Genomic DNA, 26,423 nt, shown 5'->3' on the forward strand with positions numbered 1-26,423 from the left:
GCGACATGGCGGCGCCGCGAAGGTCTTCACTTGTTTGGTCCTACACAACACTAGCAGGAGTCCTGTGTTTCCGGGCGGTCCGCGTGTGTCCTTACCTTCCCCTAACCTGTATGTGCGTGTGCGAATTGTTAATGATTCATATTTGTTTGTTTGTTTGTTTGTTGCAACACCCCATGAATAGACTCTGCTTGCAATTGCAATGATCGCTCTTTCACCACACGATCAACTGACTTTGACATATGTACAGCTTTAGATTTAAACCCGGCGGTTTGTGGTGGCCAATCGGGGCGCGGGTGTCATTAAAAAATGTAAAAAAGATGCGACTCCACCAGCGTTCGGTTTCGTCTCAATTGACATTGGCATTGTGTGTTGTGGTTGGTTGGTACTGTGTTGTCCTCGCTTGGGTTTTCCATAGAAATGTAGCGACCTCGTCATAATGTTATCGAGCAGTCGAGTAGCATCGTCGAGCAGCACCGTCAAGCAGCACGGTCGAGCAGCATCGTCGCGCAGCGTTTACAAAAATCGTCAAGTATTCATTGACTAGTTTTCTCCGCACAATCGAAGATTACTTAAAACAGTTTATGTGTGACACTCGACGGTATCGGACGTACTAATTTATATCTCCCGATAACAAATATAAAAATAACGAAATATCAAGATTTCTACAGAAATTTCGGGCCGCAAAACCGCTCTTTACACCAGAAGGGGGCCCAGAGGCTCGAAACTAGGAGACAGAAAATTAAAAACATTTCAAACATAAAAACGGTGCCGGCTCCGGCTGCCGGCCGGTGAGGATCGGACTAGAGAGGTGCGCGCGCTCTGAAAGCGACACAAATTAAAATTGATTAAAAATCGAGTGCCGATAGTAAAATCTCGAATAAAATGTTCCTTTCGGGCAACGAAAACAAGTGAAGGAAGAAAACAAATGGGACTTCATCCCACAAAAAACAGTTCAAAGCAGAGCGCCGAACCGAGCGCCAGACTCGGGAGCCCTTGCCTCGGGGTGTCCGATGATGGTGTCCAGCGGTTCGCATGTGTGTGTGTTTGTGTCGGTCAGTAAGTCAGTCAGTGTCAGTGTGTGTCAGTGTGTCAGTGTGTGTATATTATATGCTTCTCTCGTCTAAATGATGCTTTTTTATCTAATATCACAGACAGATGAAGACCGTCAGGGTCAATAGCAGGGGGGTGGTTGGTTTTGGGGTGTGTTGGTGGTGGTGGTCGTGAGTGAGGTGGGTGACCGACCTCCTCGGTCAGTCGGTCGGAAGATGATGATGAATTCGTTTTCTCTCTCTCTCTCCGGGTCTCCTTACGCCAGGGCGGCCGTCATGTGGTAGAGCTGCATAAGGACCTGCACGTGGATCGGCAGGCAGGAAAGCCGATCGTGCGTGTTCGAGTCCATCGCCAGCCAGGACAGCAGGTTGTAGCCCTCGAGCACGTACCGCAGCACGTCGGCCGTGATGTTCGAGTCGAGCGGATGCTCCGTGGACGATTGGTTCTGCTGCAACGGATCGTCGGTGTTCTGCAGAATCGTCGGACTGTGCAGGTGCAGCGCGGTCCGCAGAAAGACCGGGCACACGTTCTCCAGGTGCGGGCACGAGGACCAGAACCACGCCGGCATACGGCCCGTCGGTGCCGTCGACACCAGGTACCCGATCGCCAGCGGTTGCTGCAAAACTACACCAACCTGTGGGGAGTGACGAAAATGAGTTCCCGGACCGTAAAGTGTGACTTGAGTACCAACCTCCTCGGAATCTTGCGAACCGTAACCATCGCGTGACCCGGCACAGTTCGATCCCCGTTCGCCCGGACTCTGCTGGTTGCCCTCGAACTGCGACGGACTGCCTGGCCGCGAGTGCGTCATGTTGATCTGCTGCATCGGCAAATCATCTGCAAGGAAAGGGTCGGATGAGCACCGGAAGAGGTCGGATTGGATCGCGCGGTCAGCAACAACTTACCCCAGAAGTTGAGCAAATCGCTGGCACCCAACATGTTGATGCCATCGTCATCGTCGTCCCCGTCCATGATGACCATGTTCAGATCCTCGTTGATGTCCAGCTCCCCAATGACGCTGAACGATGCTTGCGCAGACTGAAAACGGAGAACATCGTCATCATCATCAGTTCTGCTACTGTCTCTTGGGTTCCTTTTGTTCTTCTCTTACTAACCTGTGCCTTGGCGCTGGTCGGGAACACGAGGATGTGCGTACAGGTGGCATCCTGCGGGGTCGAGAGGGCCGACTGCATCGATCGCTGGCTGAACCGTTCGTCCGGCGTAAACTGGTCCGACATGACGCGCAGGTCCGAGTCCGGCTCGAGCGTCACCAGGCACGCACTGAGGATGCTGGGCACCGAGATCGGGTGCATCAGCGAGCACTGTTCGCAGATGTCCTTCAGGTGCTTCGACGCTCGCTGCAGATTCGGTTTGCTCAGCAGCCAACTCCAGCCCTTCAGCTCGCCGTGCCCGATGCGCCCGATTCGTCCTACGACCAGACGCCACGGTTGGACCGTTTGCGAGATCAACCCCAGGATGAAGTCCATCAGCTTCTGGAGCCCGTAACGCCGGGCCGAAGCGCGCTTTCGCCGTGCCCGATTCGGAATGTCGATGTTGATCGTGACCGTCTCCAGGAACTCGCCCCGATCGTCCGTGGCGACCGCCAGCAGCCAGCTCTGGTCCTCGCTCAAGCAGTAGCTACAGTACATGATCGAGCACTGCTGCTTGATGCTCGTTTTGCCGAACGATTCCGTGTTTTCGCTCTTCTCGCACGACTTGGCCAGCACGTACGGTGGCGTGTACAGCCGGTACGGCACCCGGTTCTTGTCGTCCTTCCCGCGAATGAACTGCTCCGCGTTGGCGGCCGTCCCGAACCCGGTCAGACTCTTGACCGTGTTGCTGTGCGCCAGATACTTGCGGCTCTGCGAGAACACACTCAACGCCAGGCACCGCATGTGATCGCTCAGCCGCAACCGGTTCCTGCTCCGTCCCAGCTCGAGAATGCTTTCCAACGAAACGATCTGTCGGAGGGGACACAGTAAAAACAGTTAATCGCGATTCGGTGGCCACCGTTTCCATCAACCGGCGCTTACCTGCACGCTAATGTTGCTGCGGATCGATTCGGGCACCGCATTCAGGATGTTCGAGTAGCAGCGCAACAGCGATAGGCACGCGAGCCGCTCGACGTCCGGTGAATCGTTGCCGCAGGTGAACGGTTCCACGATGTAAAGCACGATGTGCGGCGGATCTTTCCCATCGTCGTCGATCCGCATCGCTTCCGAGGGGCTCGACGACGAGGCATTCAGTTGGTCGCGATTTTCTGCATCTGCACCAGAGAGAGACAAAGAGAAAGAAAGAGAGAGAGAGTGATCCGGATCCCTTTTGAGTCACGTCAAACCTAGTGCCTTACCATGATCGAACTTCGGGGTGTTCGGTGCCTTATCTCCCGGTTGCGACGGATCGGGAGTGCTGGGCGGTGGTGGTGGCATAGGGCTCTGTCCGGGAGCAGCGTCCCGGTTGGTGGCCATCGAGCTACCGCCACTACCTCCACTGCCACCGCCACCACCCGGACCGAGTGATGACGACGAGGAACCACTGCCGCCAGCTCCGGACGACCCGGAGGACGACGACCCGGAACCCGTCGCGTGATGGCTTTCGGGCGGATCGAGGAGACTCTTGTCCGACGGTACCTTCGAGAGGTACGGGGCCAACTGCTGCTGGCACGTTTGTGCGTACAGCCGCAACAGTTCGTTCAGCGCCGAGCTGGACCCGCAGGCTGCCCCGGGGGCCGTTGCTCGACCGTTGCCCCCCGTGGCACCGTTTCTTCGCTGCTGATCGGCGCCCATATTGATGAACCACTCGTCGAGGTTAGAGTTTTGCGTTTCCTTCAGCACCCGCTGGCTGCCGACCCGGAGCACCCCGTCCCAGCCCTTGATGGGCGTGTGGCGTCCCAGTTTGCACATCTCGTACGTCGTGCTGAGTTCCTTGAAGTACGTGCGCACCTTCCCCACGACATAGTCGTTGTCCGGCACGATCGCTACGTAGGCCACGTCCCGCGGGTACGAGTACGGTTCGAGCAGCAGCTTGTCCCAGTAGTGTAGGGCGTACGGGGCCAACGACAGCCAGTCCTTCTCGTAGCCCACGATCAGCGACGGGATCGGTTGCGGTTCGCACTGGCCCGTACCCCGCCCGGCAAGCCGATGGAACTGACGCCACGTCAGTGGGCCCTGGATCGTGTACGGAGCGTCCCAGAGCCGCGTGGTGCACTTCTTGTGGAACGCGTCCTGCAGCAGCGGCTGCATCGACTTCATCATCCGCACAATGTCCTGGTTGCTCTTCGGACCGCCCGCCCGCAGGAACGGCCATTTGTGCACGTTCATCACGCCCCGCAGGGTGCCGCCCTTCACCAGAGCCGTCACGGACGACGAGGACGACGAAGCACCACCGGCGCTGCTGCTGCTGTTGCTGTTGCTGCCGACACCGGCCACCGACCCCGGCTGCTGGTCGAGGTCCATCTTGGCTTCGTTGATCGCCTGCAATCGACCCTGCTCCAGCGCCATACTGATCACATCGTTCGCGTCCACGTACTCCAGCAGATGCACCGTCGCGCCATCGGCCGCCCCACGGCCATACAGTGGCCCCCGGTACCGACTGACCGCCCGGTGGATCGAGTTGCTCGAACTCTGCACCATCGAACACTGTTCCCGCAGCAGATCCATCACCTTCAGCGTTAGGGGCAAACTTTCACAACTGCTGCCGGTGGCCGTGGCCAACGCGCTGGTGCTGCCAGTCCCCGCGGCGCCGCTGTCCGTGGCAATCCCCCTGATGGCCTTTGCGCTACCGTTGAGGAACTCGAACAGTGAACTTTTCTTGTGCACCGACGGATCCTCGGCCATGCCCGTGATCTCCATTTCGTCCTCGAAAAACAGACCCGCCCGGTGCGCCATCCGCCGGTTAACGACCGCACTGAACCCGCACTGGCAATCGATCGGATCCTCGTCCAGGTACCCGTTCTGCAGACTGTCCGTGTTGATCGTGATCGCCCCTCCAGTCGCAGCAGCAACGGCGTTGCTACTATTGTTGTTGCTGCCGTGGCCTCCACCGAGACCCAAGTGTGCCAAAATGCCACCACCCGACGATCCACCACCGGTCAGTTTCGCGAGACGACCGCCGGCATTCAACCCGCCACTGCCTGTCACAGAAGATCCATCGCCAGTAGCATCGTTGCCGGCCACCACGGAATCCATCCAGTTCGTGCCGGGCAGCGCATGGTAGAGGCCACTGTCGGCGCCCCGAATATTACCCACACACTTGGCCCCGGCATTGCACACGCAGAGCGTGCAGCTCTTGAAGTTGTGATCGCGGAAAATGTTGAGTGCCGTATCGTACAGAAGCATGTTCACGAGCAGCGCATTGGTCTCGATCGTCGTTACCGTGGTCGTCGATCGGTTCGCTCCGGTTCCGGCGTGTATCGTGTCTCCGTTCAGTGCCATGGCGGTGCTCGTCAACCCTCCTGGGAGGCCCACACCCGCCGTCAGCGGTCCCACGTTAGAGCTCAGTGGCCCGGACGATGACGGTGTGAGGGGACCACGCGATCCGGGTCGTCCGTCACCGCCATCGAGCTGGAACTGTTTGCTGTGGTAAGGCGAAGGTGTCGGAACGCTCGAGTTGGCCGGACTTGCGGTGGCCACGTCGTACGGTGGCGGCGGCAACAGGGGTGTCGTGCGCCGGAAGCTCATCGGATTCGGACTGCCGGCCGCACCGAGTGGCGAGGGGTACGGCAACGGGCACGATCCTTGCGGTGTCGGGACGCGCATCGATCCGCCGGGTGTGGCGGGTGAAATCGGTGACATGCCTTGACGCAACGGAACCGGAATGCCACCCATCGACGGGTGAAACATTCCACCGGTGCCGCCGCCGGCTGGTGAAGGACTCAGCATTCCGGCGCCACCTCCCATTATACCGCCCGGGAGAGAGTTCACCGAAGGTGGCCGCGAGTGAGGCTGCGATTGAGTGCCCTGCGAGGCCGGATTCGAGTACGGATGGTGGCTCACGGTACCGCCGCCGTTCAGAACGCCCAGCCCTAGTCCGCCCAGCATCGAGTTCGGGGTGTTGAGGGGCTGCGGAACCGTCAGTTCCTGTTTGATGAGCGGTATCAAACCGGCCACCAATCCAGAACCCACCATGCCTATTGGCGGGTGACCCAAGTGCGGTACGCTTGGTGTGTTCATATGACCCCCGGACCCGGCACTGTCCGCCTGGGAGTGAGATTGCTGCTGCTGTTGGTCCTGGTGCTGTTCCCGTTCTTGCTGCTCGCGCAGCAACTTCTGCTTCTCTCGCTCGGCCGCGGCCTTTTCTTTCTGCTTCTGGCGTGTCGATTTGTACACGATTTGTTTGTCGATTTGTTGTGACGAAGACCCCGACTGACTCGGAAGGTTTGGCAGCGGGGCGTACTTTGACGATCCGACGTACGAACAGATCGTCGGTGGAAGAAACACAAACGACCAATCATCGATCGGTTCCTCCTGTGGGCTGCCCAGATTCGGGACGGTGCTCACACCGACCCCGGAGCCGCCCGACCCCAGTTGGGCCGTAGCACCACCGACCGATGTCAGCGACATTTGCAGATCGACCATCGTGTCGATCACGATGCCACCGTCCGAAAGGCAACCGCCACCGCCGGGACTCGAGTTCGGGTGCGGATCGAGACTGGGCGGCGTGGGAAACATCTGCGACAGCTCCTTCGGGCTCAGGATGCCCGTGTTGGCCGCGTGGTGGTGGTGGTGGTTCGAGTGCGGGTACCGTTTGCCTTCCTCCGAGAACCCGCCGCTCCCGCTGCTGCTCTTGTTCGAACCGGGCGGCGTATTGTGCATGTCCGCATCGTCATTGAACGGTCCGCCGTCGTCAAAGATCTGATTCAGATCATCGATCGAAGGCTGTAAATCCTGATCCGTCAGCAAACTGTAGCCACCGCCCTTGTCCTCCTTCTCCTTCTTGATCTCGTGCTCCCCAAGCAACGCGTCACCAGTTCCGGTGCCGTCACCCGATCCATTACTCGATCCTCCACCACCGCCGTTCGCTGCTCGCTGCTCCCCATCGCAGCCCATTTCCAGCTTGATCTGTCCGAGAAGCAACCCGCCGCCACCGCCGGGGACACCCAGTAACGATCCGCCGGTGCCCAACGAAGCGCCATTGTCACAGCCACCACCCGGATTGTGATGCTCGGAGAACCGGTGATCGCCTTCCAGGCCCTTCATCAGCAAACTATTGCAGCCCGCGCCGGGACCCGCCGTACCGCCACCGAATCGGGTCCGCTCGTTGGCGTACAGATCGAGATTCCGGATTTGCCGCACCAGCCGATTCTCCTCCGCTGCCAGTCGCATCCGCTTCACGGGATGGTTCATCCTAGTAAGGGAGGGAGCAAGTGAGATGCAACGATCGGGTGATCGGGGGACAAGCGGGGACACTTACCAGGCATCGACCGAACTGTAGTCGTAGAGGAGCTGCGAGTTACAGGGAATGTCCTCGCACTGGAGCGTCTCGTAGTCCTTGCAGTAGAGCGATGGCCGCTTCAGCGACTGCAGCATCTGCACGATCGATTCCCGCTTGCTGGCCAAATTGTTCGCCAGCGCCGTCTGGTGTGCCGTGCTGTACACGCTGTGAATGCTCGGCGTCATCGGCACTCCACCGCCGCCGGCACCGAGGGCCGACTCCGAGCGCACCTTAAGGCCACCGACCACCGTCGTGGTGCCACTTCGGGGTGATGCTTTCAGTTGGTTCAGCAGCGAGTTGTTGCTGCTCGCGGAACTGTTGCAGCTGCTGTTGCTGCTGCTGCTGCTACTGCTGCCGTTGTTGTTGCCGCCGGAACCGGTCTGCTGTTGCTGCTGCGTCTGCTGTTGCTGCGCCTGCTGTTGGTGTGATGCGCCGGTGGCCGGATCGGAGGCCGCCGCCGACGTCGTCGTCGCCGAATGGGACGGTGTGTGGTACGGTGACGCGGTGATGCTTTTGCTGTCGTGTTGATCCGTTGGCGTCGGAGCCGGAGTGTTCTTGTCCAGATGGTCCAAACACGGCGTACCCGGCTGTACGCTGCGCGGATTGTTCGAGGCCGGCGGGTGCGGTGACATCGTCATAAGCTGTGGAACAGAGAGGAACACAACGTTAAGCAGCCGCGGGGAACTCGGCACAGATTCGGAACCCTACCTGATCGCCCGACGGAACCGAGGTCGGCTGTGAAACGGATGACGGTTGCATCGGTGACGGGGCCGCACTGGCCGGTGAGCCTTCCGACGGCAGCGGATGAGAGTCGCCAATCGACAGCGGGTTCCGGCAGTAGGACGGTGGGCCACCGTACGGTGTGGTGCTGCCAGCGGACGGGCCACCGCCACCATTGCCACCGCCGGCACTGTTTGATGAACATTTTTGGTTGGATCTGCCAAAAACAAAACGAAGATTGGGGTGCCAGTTAGAGAGAGGGCGCCAGAGGGAATCAATCCGATCGCCAACAGGTATCGTTACCCCAAACAGAGAGACAGACAGAGAGAGAGCATGTGGCACCACCTGATGGTAAACACAAACAATGCAGTGTGTACAGGGAAACAGAGGGAAACACCGAAACGGACACCAGGGAGAAGAAACCAGAACTACACAGAGGGAAGAGCCGGGGCCAGACCAAGCCTAGAGAGAGAGGAAGCGCGCGCCCATAAATCCCCATAAATAGAGTCCTTATCGTTAATGTTACATGTTACAGCAGGAACACGAAAACCGATCCAGTGTGTCAGTCCGAACCCCGGACCGAAAAACCATTAAACGCCCAGGATGATGGAGCCGAGCCGTGAGCCATGAGCCGTGTTATCGGAAGAGGAAGGTCGGACCACTCGGTCGACTCGTCGTGGACCTCTCTATTTACATATGGCTGAAGCTAGAACCAGGTGGCGTGGCGTGTGGTGTGTGATGGCCCCAAAGTGTTCCAGAAATTAGCGATGGCATGTGGCGTTATCCTCCGGGGGGAAGTATAGGAAGAATCGCGGGTAATTGCGAGAAAGCGAAGCGAAGCGATGGCACACCGCACTGACCAGGATGGAAGCAAGAGCGAGCGAGGTATTCAGGCGGATTCCAGGCGGATCAGATGATAGCGCGTGTGTGTCTTTCTGGAGGTGATTGGTGCGCGCCGCCAAGGATCATGTGTGTTGGGTGTGTGATTGTGTGTGTGTGTTAACAGCTACCCAGACCGGCTGTTGGTGGAGGTGGTGGTGACGAAGGGAAAGGCCCTCCCGCCCGCCCCCGGGGCTTAGCGCTAGACAACCAACCTTGGACACGAGTCGGCCACGAGTTCGAACGGATCGGCGGCGGCTGCAGCACCAGCGTTGGTCGGCGCAAGGCCCGTTGCTCCCGTCTCGGCACCCACAGCAGCAGCCGCGGCAAGGCCTGGCACCGGGACCCCGCCACGGAACAAAGCTTCCTGCGGTGGTCGCTTATGAAACGCGATCCTTTGGGGTCGATGGTGGTGCTGATGGTGGTGATGGTGGTGGTGGTGATGCGATAGCTTATCACCGCCGCGGCCACCAACACCACCGGGAAAGGCGGACGAAGTGATGGTAGGTGGCTTGACGGAACCACCACCGTGAGGATAATGACCGGCTACTAGGGAACTACTGGAGGGAAGGGAAGGAATGGGAGGAAAGAGACCCAAGGCAAGGCCACCACTTTGGTGCTGCTGCTGGGGCTGAGAACTGCGTCCACCAGCCACCAAGGACGAGGAGAAGAAGGCTGACGACGAGGACGGAGACGCCGACGACGCCGATGGTCCCTTGCGACACCTGGAACCCGGAATGCAGATACAAACACACAGATACGTAGGTCGCGCGCCAAAGCCACATACACATACACAGTGCGCGTCGTGTTTGCGTGCGTTTCATTTGATTATTTTACGCGACGCGAAAAATAGAGAAGAGCGGGAATAAAAGATAAGAAGAAAGGGAGAGATAAAATAGGTGGCACAACATAAACGATTACACAGGACAGACAGACAGAGAGAGAAGCGAGACATGAAAGAGCGAGAGCGAAAGAGCAGCGATCCCACGAGAGCCCGAAAGGATGAAGAGGATCGTTCTCTTCCGGGGGGTCGGATTTTGATCGGAATCGGAACTGGCCGCGTGGTTAACGAAATTGATGAGGACAATGGAGCTTTAGCGCAATCGTCAACAACACAGAGCTTGTTAGAGGGCGCCACCACGGGGCGGAAAGCGACGGGGAAACGGACGGACGGACGGACGGATGAAGGGGTGTTTGTGATGCGAAACAGGGCCCATGCCCTGCCCGGCCGTTGGCCGGCCACTTACTTGATGCAGATGCAGGACATCTTCGCCGTCGGATTGCAGATCTCCCAGACCGACGAGTTGCCGTTGGCGTCCACTCCGTTGGCGGCACCGGACGAGTTTTCATCTCCGACCGTTGCTGACGGGTTACTGCTGCCGCCGGCACTGCCGCCGCTGCTGCTACTGTCCTTTGGTTCGGTTTTAATCGTTACAGCGCCGGCCGTGGTTCCACCAGCGGATGGTGATGCTGTCGTGGTCGTCGTCGTAGTCGCTGCTACGCTGGCGGCCGGTGCGTGCATGATGCAGTCCTGCCAGACGCGTTCGGGCAGGATGACAGCGGCCGATTTGTTGATCAACGCCGAGGACATGCTGTACGGGTTGCCGAGATCGTTCGAGGGCGATTCGGGTACCGTGAGCGGTGGGGTCATCATCGACTTGTGGTTCCGCTGCGTGTGCCCAGGAGCAGGATTCGGGACCTCCTTCGAAGCCGAAGCCGAAGCCATTTGATTGTTGCCCGTTGTCGAATTGACTGTCGAAGGACCGCTTGATCGTTCGCTTTTGATCTCTAGTAGCTCGGCTTTCACGGAGCCCGCCGTTTGATTGTTGTTGCCCTGGACGGCGGCGGCGGCCTTAGCTGCCGACGGTTCGTTGGTGGTCGCCGCAGCGTCATCGTTTGCTGGTGGCGGTGACCAATCGTCCATATCCGTCACCAGCACGTACTTCGAGGGGTAACGCATCTTCACGCCGCCGATCATGATCTCCACGATCGGTGGCACCGAGTCGGCGCTGTCGCTCAGGCTCACACTCTTGTTCGAGATCGGATAGAAGGCGCTCCAGTCGTCCAGCACTTTCTGTGTCTGCGGATCGCTCGTCTTGTAGCTTTGTCCCGTAAGCGTCGCCGCCAGCCCGAACGGTGCCAGGATGACGGAGCGTGGCTTCGAGTGGCTCGTCGGCGGTGCGGCACCAGAACCTGTGGGGTTGCCATTACCGGAGGACGCTTGTCCAGGGAGGGTCGCTTCACCACCGGACCCCGGGCCCGCAGATCCGGAAGATCCGGCGCCGGGTGGTGTTGTCGGTTGTTGCGCTTGCGCTTCCTCCAGGTGCTTCATCATGAGCGGCCGCACCGGCGGGTGTTCCCGGATGTCCATCGAGGCACACACGGTACTGTCGCCGTGCACGAAGAACGCAAACGAAAACGACGGATGCAGTGAGCTGAAAGAGAGCGACCAAAGGGAGACCCCGATTAGTGTGTGTGTCCGGGGGAACTGGTTTCAACTAGGCGGCAGCATGGTAATGGAGGTAGTGTCGGTGGGGGAACGAGGATCGATTGCATCACCGTGCCTTCAGCAGTCGATCTCAGAGGACCACCGGTCGATCTTGGAAACGCGCGTCTCGATCCCGGATGGGAAAACCTAGCCATGCCCTTCGAGCTAGGCCTTCCACTGCTAACATTGGGACCGGCGTTTCCGTTCCGTGCGGTTTGGGGAGAGGAACTCTGTCGGGTACGAACCTTTTGCCAAACACTCGCTCACTGTTGGAGCTCGGCTGAACGAACCACCTGCCAAGCCGCACCACGTCCCGAGACAGGAGGCATCTAAAGAAAGAGGGAGAGAGAGAGTTAACGAGGGAACCATAAACACATCCGGACAGCTGGCTCGATACGCACCTTTCGATCACATTATGCAACGCCTTGAACAGCAGCGACCGGCACTCGTAGGACAGTCCATTCTCCCAGGATCCTTTGTCGCCGGCTTCTGTAAATGGAGGAGAACGGAAAAAGTGGCCGAGTTTAGTGGAAAGAACTCTGAACTCTTATCATTATAATTTAATTACTCCACAAACAAGTTCCACCAAGTTCTGTGACCAGTGGCAATCAATTGTCCAATGTCACGAGCACAATATCCCCTATTCATTGTGGACAAGGAACTGGAGGTTGAAGCCACGTGAGTGCAAACGTGACCGTCACCCATTGCAACTGACGCCGACGATCGATCCCCTCAGCCAATCTGGGGCCATCACGGTTTCGTTTTGGACGCAAACTAACTCAAACTGCGTTTTAATAGGTTCTCTTCCCGTCCGCTCCTCACCGGCAAAGTCCCATAAAACAAATACGACGACGAAAGCCGCGCGTGTCTTGAGACAATTTTTAATGTCTTCTTCCTTCCGTTCTGTGTCCCCTCGGGCTTCTCGCCTCGCCCAGAGCTTGTGTGTATCAAGGTTGGTGCGCCAGCCAGCCAGCCAGCCAGTCAGTCAGTCAACCCCGTCGAAGGGCGCGGAACACATAGACACACGCCAGACCAGACCAGATCGTAACCTTCTCGGTCTCGGTCTCGGGGTGGTGGCGCGGCACAACAGGTTGGCGAAGAAATGGGACTCGCGCCGCGAGAGGTCTCGCGCTTTCTCGGTCAATTTAATTATCCAACAAGAGAACGAAAACACACGCCAATGACGATGATGGCGCACGACGGCGGGGAACCAAAAGTAGGTTAATCGAAGCTGCGCTTTGCACACCACCTTTTTGGCGGTGGTTTGTCCGCGTCCGCGCCCTTCACAGAGATTCTTTTCCCCTTTCTAAGGGAGCAGCAGGAATAAGGCTCAATTCTTTGCGACTCAGAAGGGATGGTGTCCCCGAAAAAACCACGGTCTCCTCTATGGGCGTGGTCTGGACCCAGTTCGCGAAGAAGAACGGCGTGTGTGCGCGCACGGCAAAAGGGATGATGTCCCTTTTGACGGCCAAAGACAAGCGCGTGTTGGCTTTAGTCTAGTGGCCCAAGCAACGGACTAACACCGCGGGAGTGTTTTGACGACAGGGCCCTGCCGCGTTTAATCGATTTTGAACCCGAACCGTCGGTGGGATGATGGTTCCAGAGTCATCAACACGGCTATCGATCAGGGAGCACCACTAACCACCGGGTGAACCAAGTGGCGGGCCTCCCTTTCCCGATCGATGCTAATTAGATTTTCGGTCCCGCGGTGCCGTGTTCTTTGTTCGCTCCGAATTGGCCGCGCAGACAGCGCCGATGATGGAAGGGAACTACCCCCGGTTTACCTTGGCATCAAAATATTGACCCCCGCTCTGGCGGGGGCTTCCATTTGGGACACTTTCAAACACAAAGTAAGGGGGGTGCTTCGGAGTTCCATTTTTACATTCAAATTTTCTTCATTCACCCGCACGGCATGGTGGTTGTTGACCGCCCCCCGCCCCGGGTGCGTATGACCCTGAAACGAGAGCAGAGCCGGCCGTTCACAGTACAAGTGCGCAGCCTTGAACCTTCCTATTTTCAGCACCGGCGATCCGCCGCCGGCGGCTCGAATTACGGGAAAACGGAAAGTGGCCAGAACGTTTAAAAATTCTTCGGACGTTTTTGTGTTCGAATCTACAAAAGTAAGAAGCATTAAATTAGTGCGAAAAAAGTCTGTAAACTTACAAAACAATTCGTTCATTTGCCCTTTCGAACAACATATTCGGTGAAAGAAGTGCGCCAATGCCAATGTTTACTGCGATTTCCATTTCTCCCGCTCGTGTGACGTCACGGTGCATATGGTTTTTTTCTTCCTTTCTTCTTGGTCCCCTATTTCCTATACCGATGCTCTTGACAGGCCCGAAGGCGAGAAACACGAACCGCACACGAACGGGTTCACTCGCCTCTCGTTGGTGTGAGTGCGTCGCCGTGTGAGATACCGTTCACACCCGGAGCGTGCGAGCTGTTATCTCACTGCATGTGACAGTTGAGAGGCAGAGTGAGAGAGAGAGGGCGAGCAAATGCGCCTTCGCGTGCCTCAAATAATTGCTCGATTTTTCTGCTCGATGAAGGGCACACGCACCGCGAACGATCGGCCACGCTGGGGAGGCGGGTGGGGGGCGTGTGCACAGAGAGCAGCCCCCCGGAGAGCAGACAAAAAACTTGATTTTCCTGTTTTTACTCCCGTTTAGTGCGGTGCGGTGCGCGGTGGTGTGGCCGTTTGTTGCTGGAGCAAACAAATTCACACCGCGAAACGTCGTCTCGCGCCATCTCGCCTTCTCACTCACTCTGTCTCACGTTCTCATTGCTCGCCGCGAAGAGTGTGTGGTGAGAAGCTGATTTATTGCCGCCATCGCCATCTGCGATGTAGTGGTGAGAGAGCGCGACTCTGGGAGCGAAAGAGAGTACCGCACGACGCATTCCATGCTCTCGCGTGCTGTTGCGCGCACATCACACGCACACATGTCCGCGGAAACGCAGCTTTGCGGAGTTGCCAAAGGTAGGCGGCGGCGGCACGCGAAAAAGGAATGTCAGGGTTTCCTTCCGTGACGGTCGCCAACGTCGCTGTGTATGTGTGGCTCACTCACAGGACAATCCACATCACAGAGAGAGGTTGTCACGGAGATCGATCGCCAGCCAAAGGTCTGAAAAGATCGCGCGATGGCATCTTTTTATCCGGAATCTGGCCGGAATTGATTAGAAACTTCAAAACAAACCACTCACCGAAAAGGTGAGGTATTTTCTCATCAGCATCGTGGCGCGTGTTTATCTCAATTTTTCCTCTCACGCGGCCGCGCTGGGGTGTCGTTGAAGATCCACCGTGCGATGCGGTGCTCTAAATTTAGCATCAACACACCGCGACCTCCCCTCTATCTGACCGGCGCGAGGATGATCACAGGGAGATCATCACCGTCAGGCACGACGATCCCATAGAAGGCTACATTTTTATACTGGCGCGCGCGCCGCGATCCGCGAGAGCCGCGCACCAACGGCACGGCACTACGACGCGTGCGGCGCGGCTGCGGATTATGCCTCGTTTTTTGCTATATTTAAAAACGTGCTAATTGCATTCGGATGAAGCTGATTATAAGCAGACGCGCTCTCTCGCTGTGATGTGGTGGTGAGAGGATCGCCCATGTCGTTGCGATCGTCGTTGTGATCGTCGCCGTGTGCCTCAAAGAAATTCACCCCGTTCGCGTGATGCACCGTCCTTCTAAGACTATTGATTAATTGTGCCTAAGTCTATTGTGCAATGGAAACAAAAGATTCCATACCAAGCCATATTCCGCCAGCCAAGAAGCAACAATGCGTCGCTTAGCTTCACTCTGAAAGGAACTGATTTTTCACAGGTGGTCGCGGAAGGAAAGGCTCCGGAATTCGGTCCCCGAGACCACCTTTAACCTTTCCTTAGGGAGAAAATGGCGGAAGCCTACCAAAAAACGGGAGAGGAATTTTCTGGAAGCGGCCGACCCCGAAACGGCAGCAAGGATTCCTCCCGTCCCAAGGAATTTAGTGTCCGCCGATTGATTTGTTCGCTCCCACAAACACCGTCGTCGTCGTCGCGTGCCACCTACACACGGCCACACAGTGACAGAGAGCGTGGCGCTCGCTTCCGGTGCGAAAAAACGGAAGTGCGCCGTTCTAAACACCGCCGGTCGTTTTCGTCCTGCCGACCGCTGTGGGTGTGCGGCGTAATGTGGAATTTTCCACGCTCTCTATCCCTCTCTTTTTCGCTCTTCACGGCAATGGCCATGGACCGGAAAAGAGGGGTTCAAATTAGTCAACAACATACCGGTAAACGCAGGCCGCCACCAAAAGACGCGCAGATTCCACGATCACGGCGGAGCATGGACGCAGGAGCATGGACACAACAAGTGAGAGAGGCACACGGCACACGGATTTTGCGAGCAAACATGCGCAGACGAACGAACGGCCAGAACTCCGGGAGACACCACGCTCTCTCGCGCTCACAGCAGGGGTCCTTACGGCCAACCAACAACTTACGGCTACTTTTTCCCGATCGTTCCCCGGAGCCCCGTATCGATTAGATATTTTTTCGCCCGAAGATGGCCAACGTAACGCCAACGCCAATCCATCGTTGAGCTGCTCGGTGGGACATCGATTTGGCAAGCTTCATGGGGGGAGTGAAGGAACCGAAACCCGTTTCCAGAGCAATAATCATTCCAAAAAGTAATCCATTTTGAAAAGAGAATATGAAATGGAAAGGTGGAAAATAATAAAATGGCCAGGAATGTAGAATGTGTTTGGCGCGGTGTGGAATCTCGCAAATGATCGACCTTGACATTTGCGTCGGAAAAACCGTCTTCATCGGCCTCTTCCTACCAGCCAACGCCGTTCGAGAGAGAGAAATGTCCCACTTTTTAATTTATCATCACACGAGACGATGAGCATTTCCTGCTCCCTCTGGTCGACCCTCTGTTATGTTGATGTTTATATGTCCGTCCGCTAGCCGAATTACACACACACACAGACACTACACGCACCAAAATAATTGCATAAAACTAGAAAGTAACAGAATCGGCCCCCCGACGAAAACAAACGGAAATTTCATCCTCATCCTCTGATTGACACCGGATGCCGGGTCTGGACACTTTCCCATCACCATGTGTCACACATCATCGTGGCGGCGGTTACCGGGCTTCGATCACAACTCGTACCAGTGATGGATTCTGAACGCAAAAGTTCATCCTCGGCGGGCCATCGAAAGCGCAACGAGCTGGAAACAGGTGGCCTGCAAACGATGAAGCGGATTATTGATCCGAAAGGGGTCCCCCTCGCCAGTCAGTCAGTCAGTCAGGGCGAGAACCACAAGAATGGGAAGAATTTAAACTGCACCAACGAACCCGGCAGACGATGCAGTTTTTGGATGTGTCCGACTAGGGGACGACCAATCGATCCTTTGCCTGACGTTGAGACGGTTGAGGGCTGTGCAAGATTGCTGTGGCCAGAAAATATCGGGAATTAGGGAATTAGGGAGTAGGCATTTTTGGCGTGTCCTCGGATCGGCCTCTTGAGTTTAGCGAATAGCCGAAAGTAACATGGTCAAACGGTGGCCAACTCTTAAATATTATTCTTTGTTGACAATTTGGCCCGTTGGGATGGATTCATTCCCATTCCCGTTACTTTTTGGCCACAGTACAGGCTGCACCATCATAACAGGACCAATTTGAATGTCATATAATTCCTCCATTTTCCAATCGATTTTAAAAAATTTGCTAGATTCTGAAACGTCAGTCTATGAAATTTTAGTTAAGAATCAGTTCACCATTGACCAAAGACCATTGAAGAACTGAAAGCTAACATCACAGCGGAAATTGCTGCTATTACGCCCGAAATGTTGTCAAATACAATGAAAAATGCCCGAAATAGGGCCACTTCTTGAATGTCTAATGAAGGCGATCATTTGATCGATATTGCATTCTGAGTGAATTGTCAGTAAACGGCATTTTTTACCCTGAACAAATCTTGTTCATTTTCCAAAATCGACTGAAAAATGGTGGAGTTATTTGACAGTCAACTAAGTCCTGTCATAATGACGCACTCTGTAGTACATCCCGTATGCGTCGGTGAAACTCAACCAGGCCAGGAACTGTTTCGGCAAGCACTTTTCAACCGACCGGAAGTTGCAATAGGATGCTTCGGGCTTCGGGCCGGCGCAACAGATCATCAACAAACCATGCGTGTAGTGGCGTCGTCGTGTGTAGCCCCAGAAATCCGCTCACACACAAACTAACGCCGCTAGAAAAGGAGGATGCGCGACCGAAGCTACCGAAGAGGGTCGCTGCTGGTCGCGCCGGACACCCCGCCGCAAGAAGAAACCGGTTTCTGGGGTCTCTCCGATGAAGCCCACAATCTGCCACTGTCCCGAAAAATTCGCTCCCCGAAAACAGGGGCCCGCTGGACGCGGAAGTCTAGCTCTTGGGCCCCCCTTCCGGATGTTCACGCCCCTCTAACCGCGAGCCGTAGATTAGAAAAGCCCATTCGTTGTGGTGGTCGTGTGGTGTGGCCCACGAAGTACTCTCTCTCTCTGTCTGTCTGTGCCGGATGGTCCCACGGAACGATCGGGTTGAAAGTTGGGTAACGGCACACGCGGACCGCCGACTCCGAGTAACGGATATCTGGCGGCCGGTGGCCGTTCAGTGTGTGCCGGCGGTTTCCGTTCCAACGTGTTAGGCCCGTTGTCTGAAGAGGAGGTTGCGAACCAACCATTCACCATCTTGTCCGGCTCCGGTTTGCGCGGTGTGCAACGGACCTCAAACCGATTCTTCTCTTCGCCGCCGTCGTCATTCCCTTCTGTTCTATCGTGCCGTCTCTCTTGCGCCCATCGGGGGGGAACCGTGTGGCGAAGGCGATCCGCGAGACTCCAGACGGCGGATCAGGGGTTTAACGAACTCATCGCCGTTGCCCTCCCACAAACAGGCCCTCGGTCCGAGAGCTGTGGGTACCGCGCTGGAATCGCGACGCACACTGGACCGATACTCCCTAACTAAACTCCCATAAATTGCGGGTTTAAACTTGTATAGGTCCTGCACTTTTTAACCCTCCAAAACTCTTGTACATGGCTTGAGGGACATGGCTCCAATTTGTTCGCCAAGTTCACCGTGTCTTTCAACACACCGCCGAGTAGATTACTTTTCGCGGAACTTATGCGCCCCGCTCTGGTTGCAGGACAAGAAACAGGTTTTGGTTTTTTGGGGAAGGGCGCAGCACCGAACTGTGTGCCGGTGGAGGACTTCGGGAAGGTCGGGCGATGATGGAAACGGAAACAAATCCCCATACTTTCCTTCGTTAGCCGGATATGGACAACTAATGGCGGCCTGGCGGCGGTAGCGTGTGGGCAGCGTGAGAGACAGAGAGAGAGAGAGGGAGAGAATACCTCCATCGCACCGAGAGGCATGCAAAAACGCGCCGGTAAAACCTGTTAGCCTTGAGAGGTAAAACCTCCCTCGGCACATGAAAAGGCTGAACTTTGAGCAACTTCTACTCCAGCGCCGCGGCCATGCAGTGTTGTGTGCGACCCACGGTTAATTGATCCCTTTTTTGTGATCACTTCGCACCGCACGCACCGCACCAAAGTGTCCTTGTGCTTCGCCCCCAAATTCCCCCCACAAACCCGCGGACACTACTTACCGGACGAATTGAGCAGCTCGGGAGCGACGAGTTCGGTCAGGTCCGGTTCCTCGCCGTACCAGAAGATCCACAGCTCCTTGGCGGCGGTCAGCGAGAGGGGCGGGTGCAGGACGGACCCACTGTTACCGGTGCCCGGGATGCTCATGTCGAACATGCTGCTCGGGTCCGGGTCGAGCTTCGGTTTGGGCTTCGGGGCGGCCACCCGCCGCCACACGCACAGGATATCGACGGCGAGACATTTCGAGTACGACCGCAGCACGGGATCGTCGAGCGGATCGCTCGACGCGTTCGGGCGCTCACCGAGCACCAGCTGACGCCATCGTATACCGCACAGATCGGCCTGGGGAAGAGACAAACAGACAGACAGAACGTTGGTTGGTTATTAATTTACGAGCTTTGTTGATAAACTTTAACGGCAATTTAATGCGCGGCCTCTGCCGACGATCTACGCCGACTTTTTAGAGTCTCTTTGGAGTCCATTGCTTCAGCTACTACATAGTCTAGTCTAAGTCATAGTCTAGTCATAGTCGAGTCTAATATTGGTACACTCTTCGTATGAACGTATGTGAAGTTCGGTTTCAATCGGGCGATGAATTCTTTGTTTACAAGCCATTTAGTATCGACGTGTCACAGTATCAAGTAATCAAAAATGAAGTATCGGGACGGAGATTAAATTTTTTATTTTTGAAAGGTTTAAAAGAAAAGGAAAATTATGGACGAATGGTGAAAGTGTGCAAGGACTCTTCGCCTTCAATTAGTACAATAAAAAGGGGGTTTGTGAGTTTACACGTGGTCGTTTACAAGCCTTGAAGATGATCCACGTCATGAACGTCCAAAAGCAGCATTCGCTAACAATAGAACAAAAACGCATCCCAATGCAACTATCTCGGCAACATTTATAGCGTTTTCGAAAGGATAAGACGGATTTTGTGCATTGAATCATCACTATGGATGAGAGTTGGGTTTATTACCATCCTGAATAAAAACACGAGGCTAAAGAGTGGTGTGAACCTGGTTCATCGGCTCCGAAACGAGTTCTTGTTTCGAAATCGCCCAAGAAGGGGTGTTGAAGTCATAAATTTTATTGGTATGTGAAAGAAATCTTGTTAGCGAATAACTTGCAAATTGGTAAAACAATAAATTTCGATTATTGTTGTATCCTTTTATATCAACTGAGAGAGAAAATTCGAGACCCGGTCTGCAGAAGAAAAACATCATCTTTCCTCAGGACAATACTCCTTGTAACAAGGGCATTTTGAAAATGGCAAAAGTCCATAAATTAAAGTTCGAATTGTTGAAGCAGATTTGGCCCCTTCATCACCAGACCTTCACCAGATTTGGCTCCTTCATCTGTGGAAGCGTATTTTGAAGCCCTTCTAGTTTCTCACCTCAGGGATGGAATTTATAAGCTGAGTTTCCTCGGAACTCGGAACTCGGATAAGTTTCCTCGGAACAAGCGTATTAATGTTCAGGGAGATCACACTGTATTATAAAGTGTATTTCAAACCATAAAATTTTGGATTTTTCTATCGACCATACGAACTTATTGAACAGCCTGGTATTTTTCCAAACGATCATTTGCCACACATTCGGATGGCCATCTCTCGGCTAATGGGCTGATGATGATGCTGATGAGGTTGGGTGACGAGAGAGACAGCCCCTCTGGAAGTATGTGTCGCCCCCGGATGCACTTTGCGCCCCGCACGGATTGCGCGGATTGTGGACATTAATTTTCACCAGCACCAAGGAAGAAAAACCGAGCTGTCCATTATGTGGCCCCCAAGACGTTCCGTTGCACAAACGCGATAGGATCAATCAGGAGAAGCCGCTCATCATTACATCACCGCCACCGCGCATCATCGCTGATAGCGAGAGCCGTGGCGTAGGTGTCGGTGGCCTGTGCCGCAGCAAGAGGCCCACGGTGAATGGGTGTGCAAAATATGGGAAACGAAGCCCACTACTTTGGCCCCACCACCAACACCGGGCGGTGGGCTAGCTCTCCAAGAGACAGCGCGCGCCAAGAGAACCCACGGATCGATCGATGGCAGCGGCAGAACGAGTGAACGAACCACAAGCCACCGCCGATGGAAAGCATAAAATCGAGGACACACCACCCGCTTGGGGGAGCACAGGTTGGTTGTGTCCACCGGAGTGTGGTGTTGGTGAGCAAGAGCAAGAGAGAGCGATCGAACTCGCTCTTCGGGACCAGCGCGGCGGCGGCGGAGAGCGAATGGCTGCAAATGTCAAAAATAAAAACAGTGGCCACCGCCGCGACGCAACGCACACCGACGTCCCTATGAAGCATAAAACGTGCGCTCCCGGAATGAGCAACCTGGCCGCGCGACCACAGCGCCACAGGGAGAGACGATCGGCAGCAGAGGCGAAAGGCGAAGTTCGAGAGGAAGCGCCGCGAGAGAACGCAACGGTCGGTGTGTGATGGCACGCCACGGGGCGAGAGGGACCGAAAACAATGGCAGGACACACGGCGCCAGAGAGACAGAGAGAGAGACCAATTTAAGGGTGCTTTCGAAACCCCGAAACGAGAGCCACGCACACTAGCACCAGGCGAACCTAAATAATAGTTAGCGGTGGCCAAGCGACCAATACAGAGAGACACGGACACGGCGGAGTGTTGATCTCCCACCCGCTGGCGGGCCAAGCGTCAACACCGCCGAGGCCCGCACGATGCAATCGTTGGGGGCTCTGCTCTTGACGTAAGAAAACTGACGGTGATGGTGGTGACCACAGTGCTTGGGGACGACGCCGTGCATCGGTGGGGGCAGGACGGCCAACAAATTATATTACGCATCGCAATTTGCCAACGCACGGCGCGCGGTCCTAATAATGCAGGAGAGACGAATCGAGATCGTTACCGAGACCGCCGTCACACGAAATCAATGCCTCAACTCACAGCCTTAAAAAATTCTGATAAGAAGCGTGAGGGCCGCAGAGGTGGGAAGGTTGCAAATTTTCGGCACCCCATTTTCCATCGGTCGAAACACGACCGACCGATAATGTGTGTTGTTGGCGTGTGGCGCGGCGAGTGGACATGCGCAAAAGCCCTGCCCCATCATCATCATAACTACTGTCGACGCGCGGCGGAACGCCACGATGGTTGCGATGTGGCCGTGGGCATCATCGTCCGCAATCTTTGGTCCTTGAGTGTCCTTCGCGCGTCGGAACAAGAGAGCCTTTCGCGGCATCAAACAGAGGGCGCTGTGAGTTGAGTGACCCCTCATGTGGACATCAAACATCCGGATAACGTCCGGATGCAGCAGCTTTTAGTATTCTTAATTCCGGTACGACGATGGGCGATGATGATGATGATGATGATGGTGAGTAGTAAACCGTTCAATTTCTCGTCTGTCTTGCCCCACCGTTTCACGGGGCCGCACACTATCTTGGTGGAAGACGCGCCACCGCCGACATAGGTCGTTGGCCGTGCACCGAAACGCCGCTCGCTCACCACCGCGTTTTCCGAGTGTTCCGACTCTTCTCTCGCTGCTCGCTGCTGGGCACAAAAGTAGTACAATACACTCTTTTCCACGGGTTCACTCCTCATCAACGGGTGGGAACCACCGCAACCGCCGTCCCAGTAGTTTCTTCCTACGTTTCTTCGCTCCGCGGTACGGTTCGTTGGCTTTCGATCTACCGCAAGCGAAACCAGCGTCAGGCTGTGTGCGAGGCGAGGCGAGTGGTTTGTGCGTTTCTTCAACCGTATCCCATCGAGGCAGTGCGGAGTTTCTTCGCCTCCGAAGAGGCCTCTGGCAGTGAAATACCTCCCCCCTTCCGAGCAGGAGGAAACGAGGCCACACAACGTCTTTTGCCGTTGCTGCAGTCAGTGCAGTTCCGAAATCGAAGCTAGAACCACCGGTTCTGCTGACCGCTTCTCCTGCTAAATGCTTCTTCACACATAAGGAGCGTGAAGAAAGAGAGCAAACGCTAACAATAGAGCAGAACTGTACAATACGAATGAAAGCAACAAGGATCACGGCAAACAACGCGATCGTGCGATCGAATCAATCGGTGTGCAAATATGTACACACCACAAACAACGCGCGCTGCAACGGCCAATGGCCAAACAATAACAACCCACCGAGGGGGGTTGTGCTGGACAACATCATTCAGCCATTCTGACAACAAACCAACTGGCCGCGCAATCGAAGAAATGCGAAACAATCGCATCATTCGAGGGGAGACCAGCCCCCGTTTTATTGCCCGTTCACCACTTGTTGGCCGCGTTGACGGGGTCGTTGACGGCAACAACGATCGCTGGGGAGGAAAACGGGAACCTTTTTACACTGCACATCTTAAGATTCATTTGCCACGGATCGTTTGCTACGCGGGAGAGAGCCAAGGGGGCCGGTCGCATAGAAATTGAACGAATCATAGGCAAACAATGCACTACACACACCACACCACGCCGTCACATGAATAAGGCATTAAAGTCATAACATTACAAGCTAGGGCCAGGGATAATTTCCTCATTCGTAAACTGATTCGTGAAATGGAGGAACACAAGTTGGAAGATACCGACAAGATAGGCAACTTTTGGGGAAACGAAACGAAATTGTGGGCATGAATACGGGACACCGTAACGAACACGAACTCATCGGCTTTGTTAACAGCACCGACAACACCTTCCAACATCAATTCCTGGGGCATTCGTAAGACCCTCTAACCGGATCAATCCAAAGGGGAACAATCGTTTAAAAGATTCCTTTTTAAAAGGCATTTTTTGGGGAACATTTTCGGGTTCGCCAGGTGTCAAATTCAAATGTCGCGAGAATGTTTGATCCGCCCTCGTATGTCACCTTTGGCAAAGAGATGCGCCAAGATACCGGGCAATAATTTGCCGAAGAAACATCGCGTGTGGTCTAAATGGGGCATTAACGACATTTGGTGGGCCCGCTTACAGGAAAAATCCTGCAGCGTGTTACACTTTATCGTGCAGTGATAGCAACTCCCCACCGGGGGGGTGGCCGCCATTTGACACAGGCCATTTTTGGCACACTCTCTCTCTCTGTGGCGTTGATATCTTGGCGTTGGAATCTTGTTGCATCGAAGGGGCGATAAAAATGACGTCGAACTGACCGACGACAACGACCACAACACACGACCGGCCAGCGAGCCAGGGTCATTCGTGTGTCCGTGTTCGCTCACTCGGCTGATAAGGCTCGCGGCCCGTCAAATGTCAGTCAGTGGGAACCTGATAAGAGGGCGACACTATACCGAGGCACGCACGCGCGATGCTTTCCCACACACAGCGCCAAAGTGCGAAACCAGAGGGAACGGCACGGATTACTGCCAGTCCCCAGTCCGAGTTCTGAGAGTCCGCGGCCCAATCGGTTGTGGTGGTTGTGGCGGTGGTTGGCTTTCGATTTCGAACACAACGTCGAGGCAGATAGTGGACGATGCCCGTTCCTTATCAGCGCAGTCGTCGTTGTCGGTGGAGCAGATAAGCGAAGGGTAAATACAAGCACGAGGCGCCCGACCCACGGAACCACTTGTTTGACCGCCGCCGCAAAGTGGCTTCCGTCCCTGCGTGCGCGAGAGTTTGTAAACTAGTCGTGCTGCAGCAGAGCTACAGGGTGGCCCATTTGGCGCCCTTTTTTTGAATCTCCAATTAAATCATGGTCCACTTAGAACCGGGAACAATTGAATTAACTCTATCTCTGGGTTGGTTTGTCTTAGAAAACATGTCAAGGTGTCAAAATGAAGGTATTTTATTGTACTTTTGGTGGGTTGATATCCTGTGCGATGAATGCGACCTTATTGTCACGGTACCACTGAGCTAACTCCCTGCTGTAGTGCCAGCTTGCCAAATCAGGCCAAAACTTAATCGGACCTTTGTGTGACTGAATAAATGATATAACTCGCATTTTTGAGGCACTCTTCCTTGTACAGCGTTGAGTTCATCGTCGTGTTTGTGATGAAAACCTTGGTTTCGGTCCAAAGGTGCAAATTCCTTGCCAGATCATTAGTTTCCGTGCAAATTTATTGGCGAATACATATTTGAACTTGGAGAGGACATCTCCCCGTGCCGTGGCGAGATAACATTTTGGACCAGGAAGCTGTCCAAAATCCATTTCCATTTATGTTTCATCGTCCATAAGCAAGCATCCTTTTTACCTCGTCAGAACCTTCTCGTACAACTTTCTAGCGCGTGTTTCAGTGGCAAAGTTTTGCTTAAGTGTCCTGTTTGGTTGCCTTCATGGAAGGAAAAAAAATAGTAGCTTTTTCATAGACAGATATTCTGGACAGTACTTCTGCTGGCACGAAATTTTTTTTTGCAATATCCCGAACCGAAAGTCCAGCATATGCTTTGATTGATCTCAAAACCTTCCAGTTCAGCTGCCGGTCGTATGTTCCACTACGACATCTACTCTGAACCTTTCAGTCTACGGTATTGGGTCCCTGGAAACTGTGGAGCACAGCATATACAGTTGATTTTGCGAATTTTAGTGTTTTCAAGATTTTGAAAGCAGACCACGTGGGGTTTTCGACGTGATTGTGCAGAACTATTATTCTTCTTTCGAGTTCGATTAAGCATCACTTTCTATAAACTCTGCGTACCAAGGTGAAACTTTCAGCAGTGAAAGTCGTATGTTTACTGAAATGGAAAAAAGAGTCCGTGTTGGGCCACCCTGTATTTGCTTAGAATCTACGCGGTGAGATTCGTAGCGCCCAAAAACCGTAGCTCGCTTCCTCGCCCCGAAGCGGCCGAAGGGCAGCAGTAGCAGAGTTTGGATGTTTGTTTTGTGGGGCAGCCCATTGCGCGTCGTATTTACACAACAACACCACCTCAAGGACTGGGGGCTTTAAAAAGTGCGGTTTCACCGAGACGAACACGTTTCACGTAGTCTCTCTCTCTTGTTGGGGAACTATAGGAACTTACCAAAGCGAAAAAGTTCGTGTGGCAATCTTCCAAACTGGCGCCGTTAGTTTGGTGATTCTGGTGCGTCATGCTTGTGTTGTTGTATCGATCATTTTCTTACGCACGAACAGATAAATAGAAGACGGTTGCTCCCGATCCCCCGGGTGGGTTTGGGTTGTTTGGCTCTCTCTGTGTTGTGTTGGTTCACTACGGGAACTTGAGCACACACACACACGGGCACGCACGGAACACAAACAAACGACACAACACACTTCCACCTTCGGGGTAAATATTTTTACGTGTAGAATAATTTAAATATTTTTACTTTGCTCACGACGGCGCGCAGCC

The 26,423-nt window shown here is 54.8% G+C and overlaps 1 protein-coding gene across 1 annotated transcript; it reads right to left on the bottom strand.

Annotated features, from left to right (window-relative positions):
- Positions 1 to 1,306: 1,306 nt before the first annotated feature.
- Positions 1,307 to 26,165, bottom strand: LOC128277836 (mediator of RNA polymerase II transcription subunit 13). Its single transcript, XM_053016369.1, has 13 exons — positions 26,097 to 26,165; positions 19,199 to 19,538; positions 11,971 to 12,058; positions 11,815 to 11,898; positions 10,329 to 11,516; positions 8,191 to 8,419; positions 7,462 to 8,123; positions 3,401 to 7,395; positions 3,084 to 3,316; positions 2,166 to 3,011; positions 1,956 to 2,088; positions 1,742 to 1,887; positions 1,307 to 1,684 (listed from the first exon to the last, which is right to left on the bottom strand). The coding sequence occupies exons 1-13, from the start codon at positions 26,163 to 26,165 to the stop codon at positions 1,307 to 1,309; spliced, it is 8,391 nt and encodes a 2,796-aa protein (XP_052872329.1).
- Positions 26,166 to 26,423: the final 258 nt, after the last annotated feature.

Source organism: Anopheles cruzii, chromosome 2 (genome assembly GCF_943734635.1).
Source record: "Anopheles cruzii chromosome 2, idAnoCruzAS_RS32_06, whole genome shotgun sequence".
NCBI classification, from domain to species: Eukaryota; Metazoa; Arthropoda; class Insecta; order Diptera; family Culicidae; genus Anopheles; species Anopheles cruzii.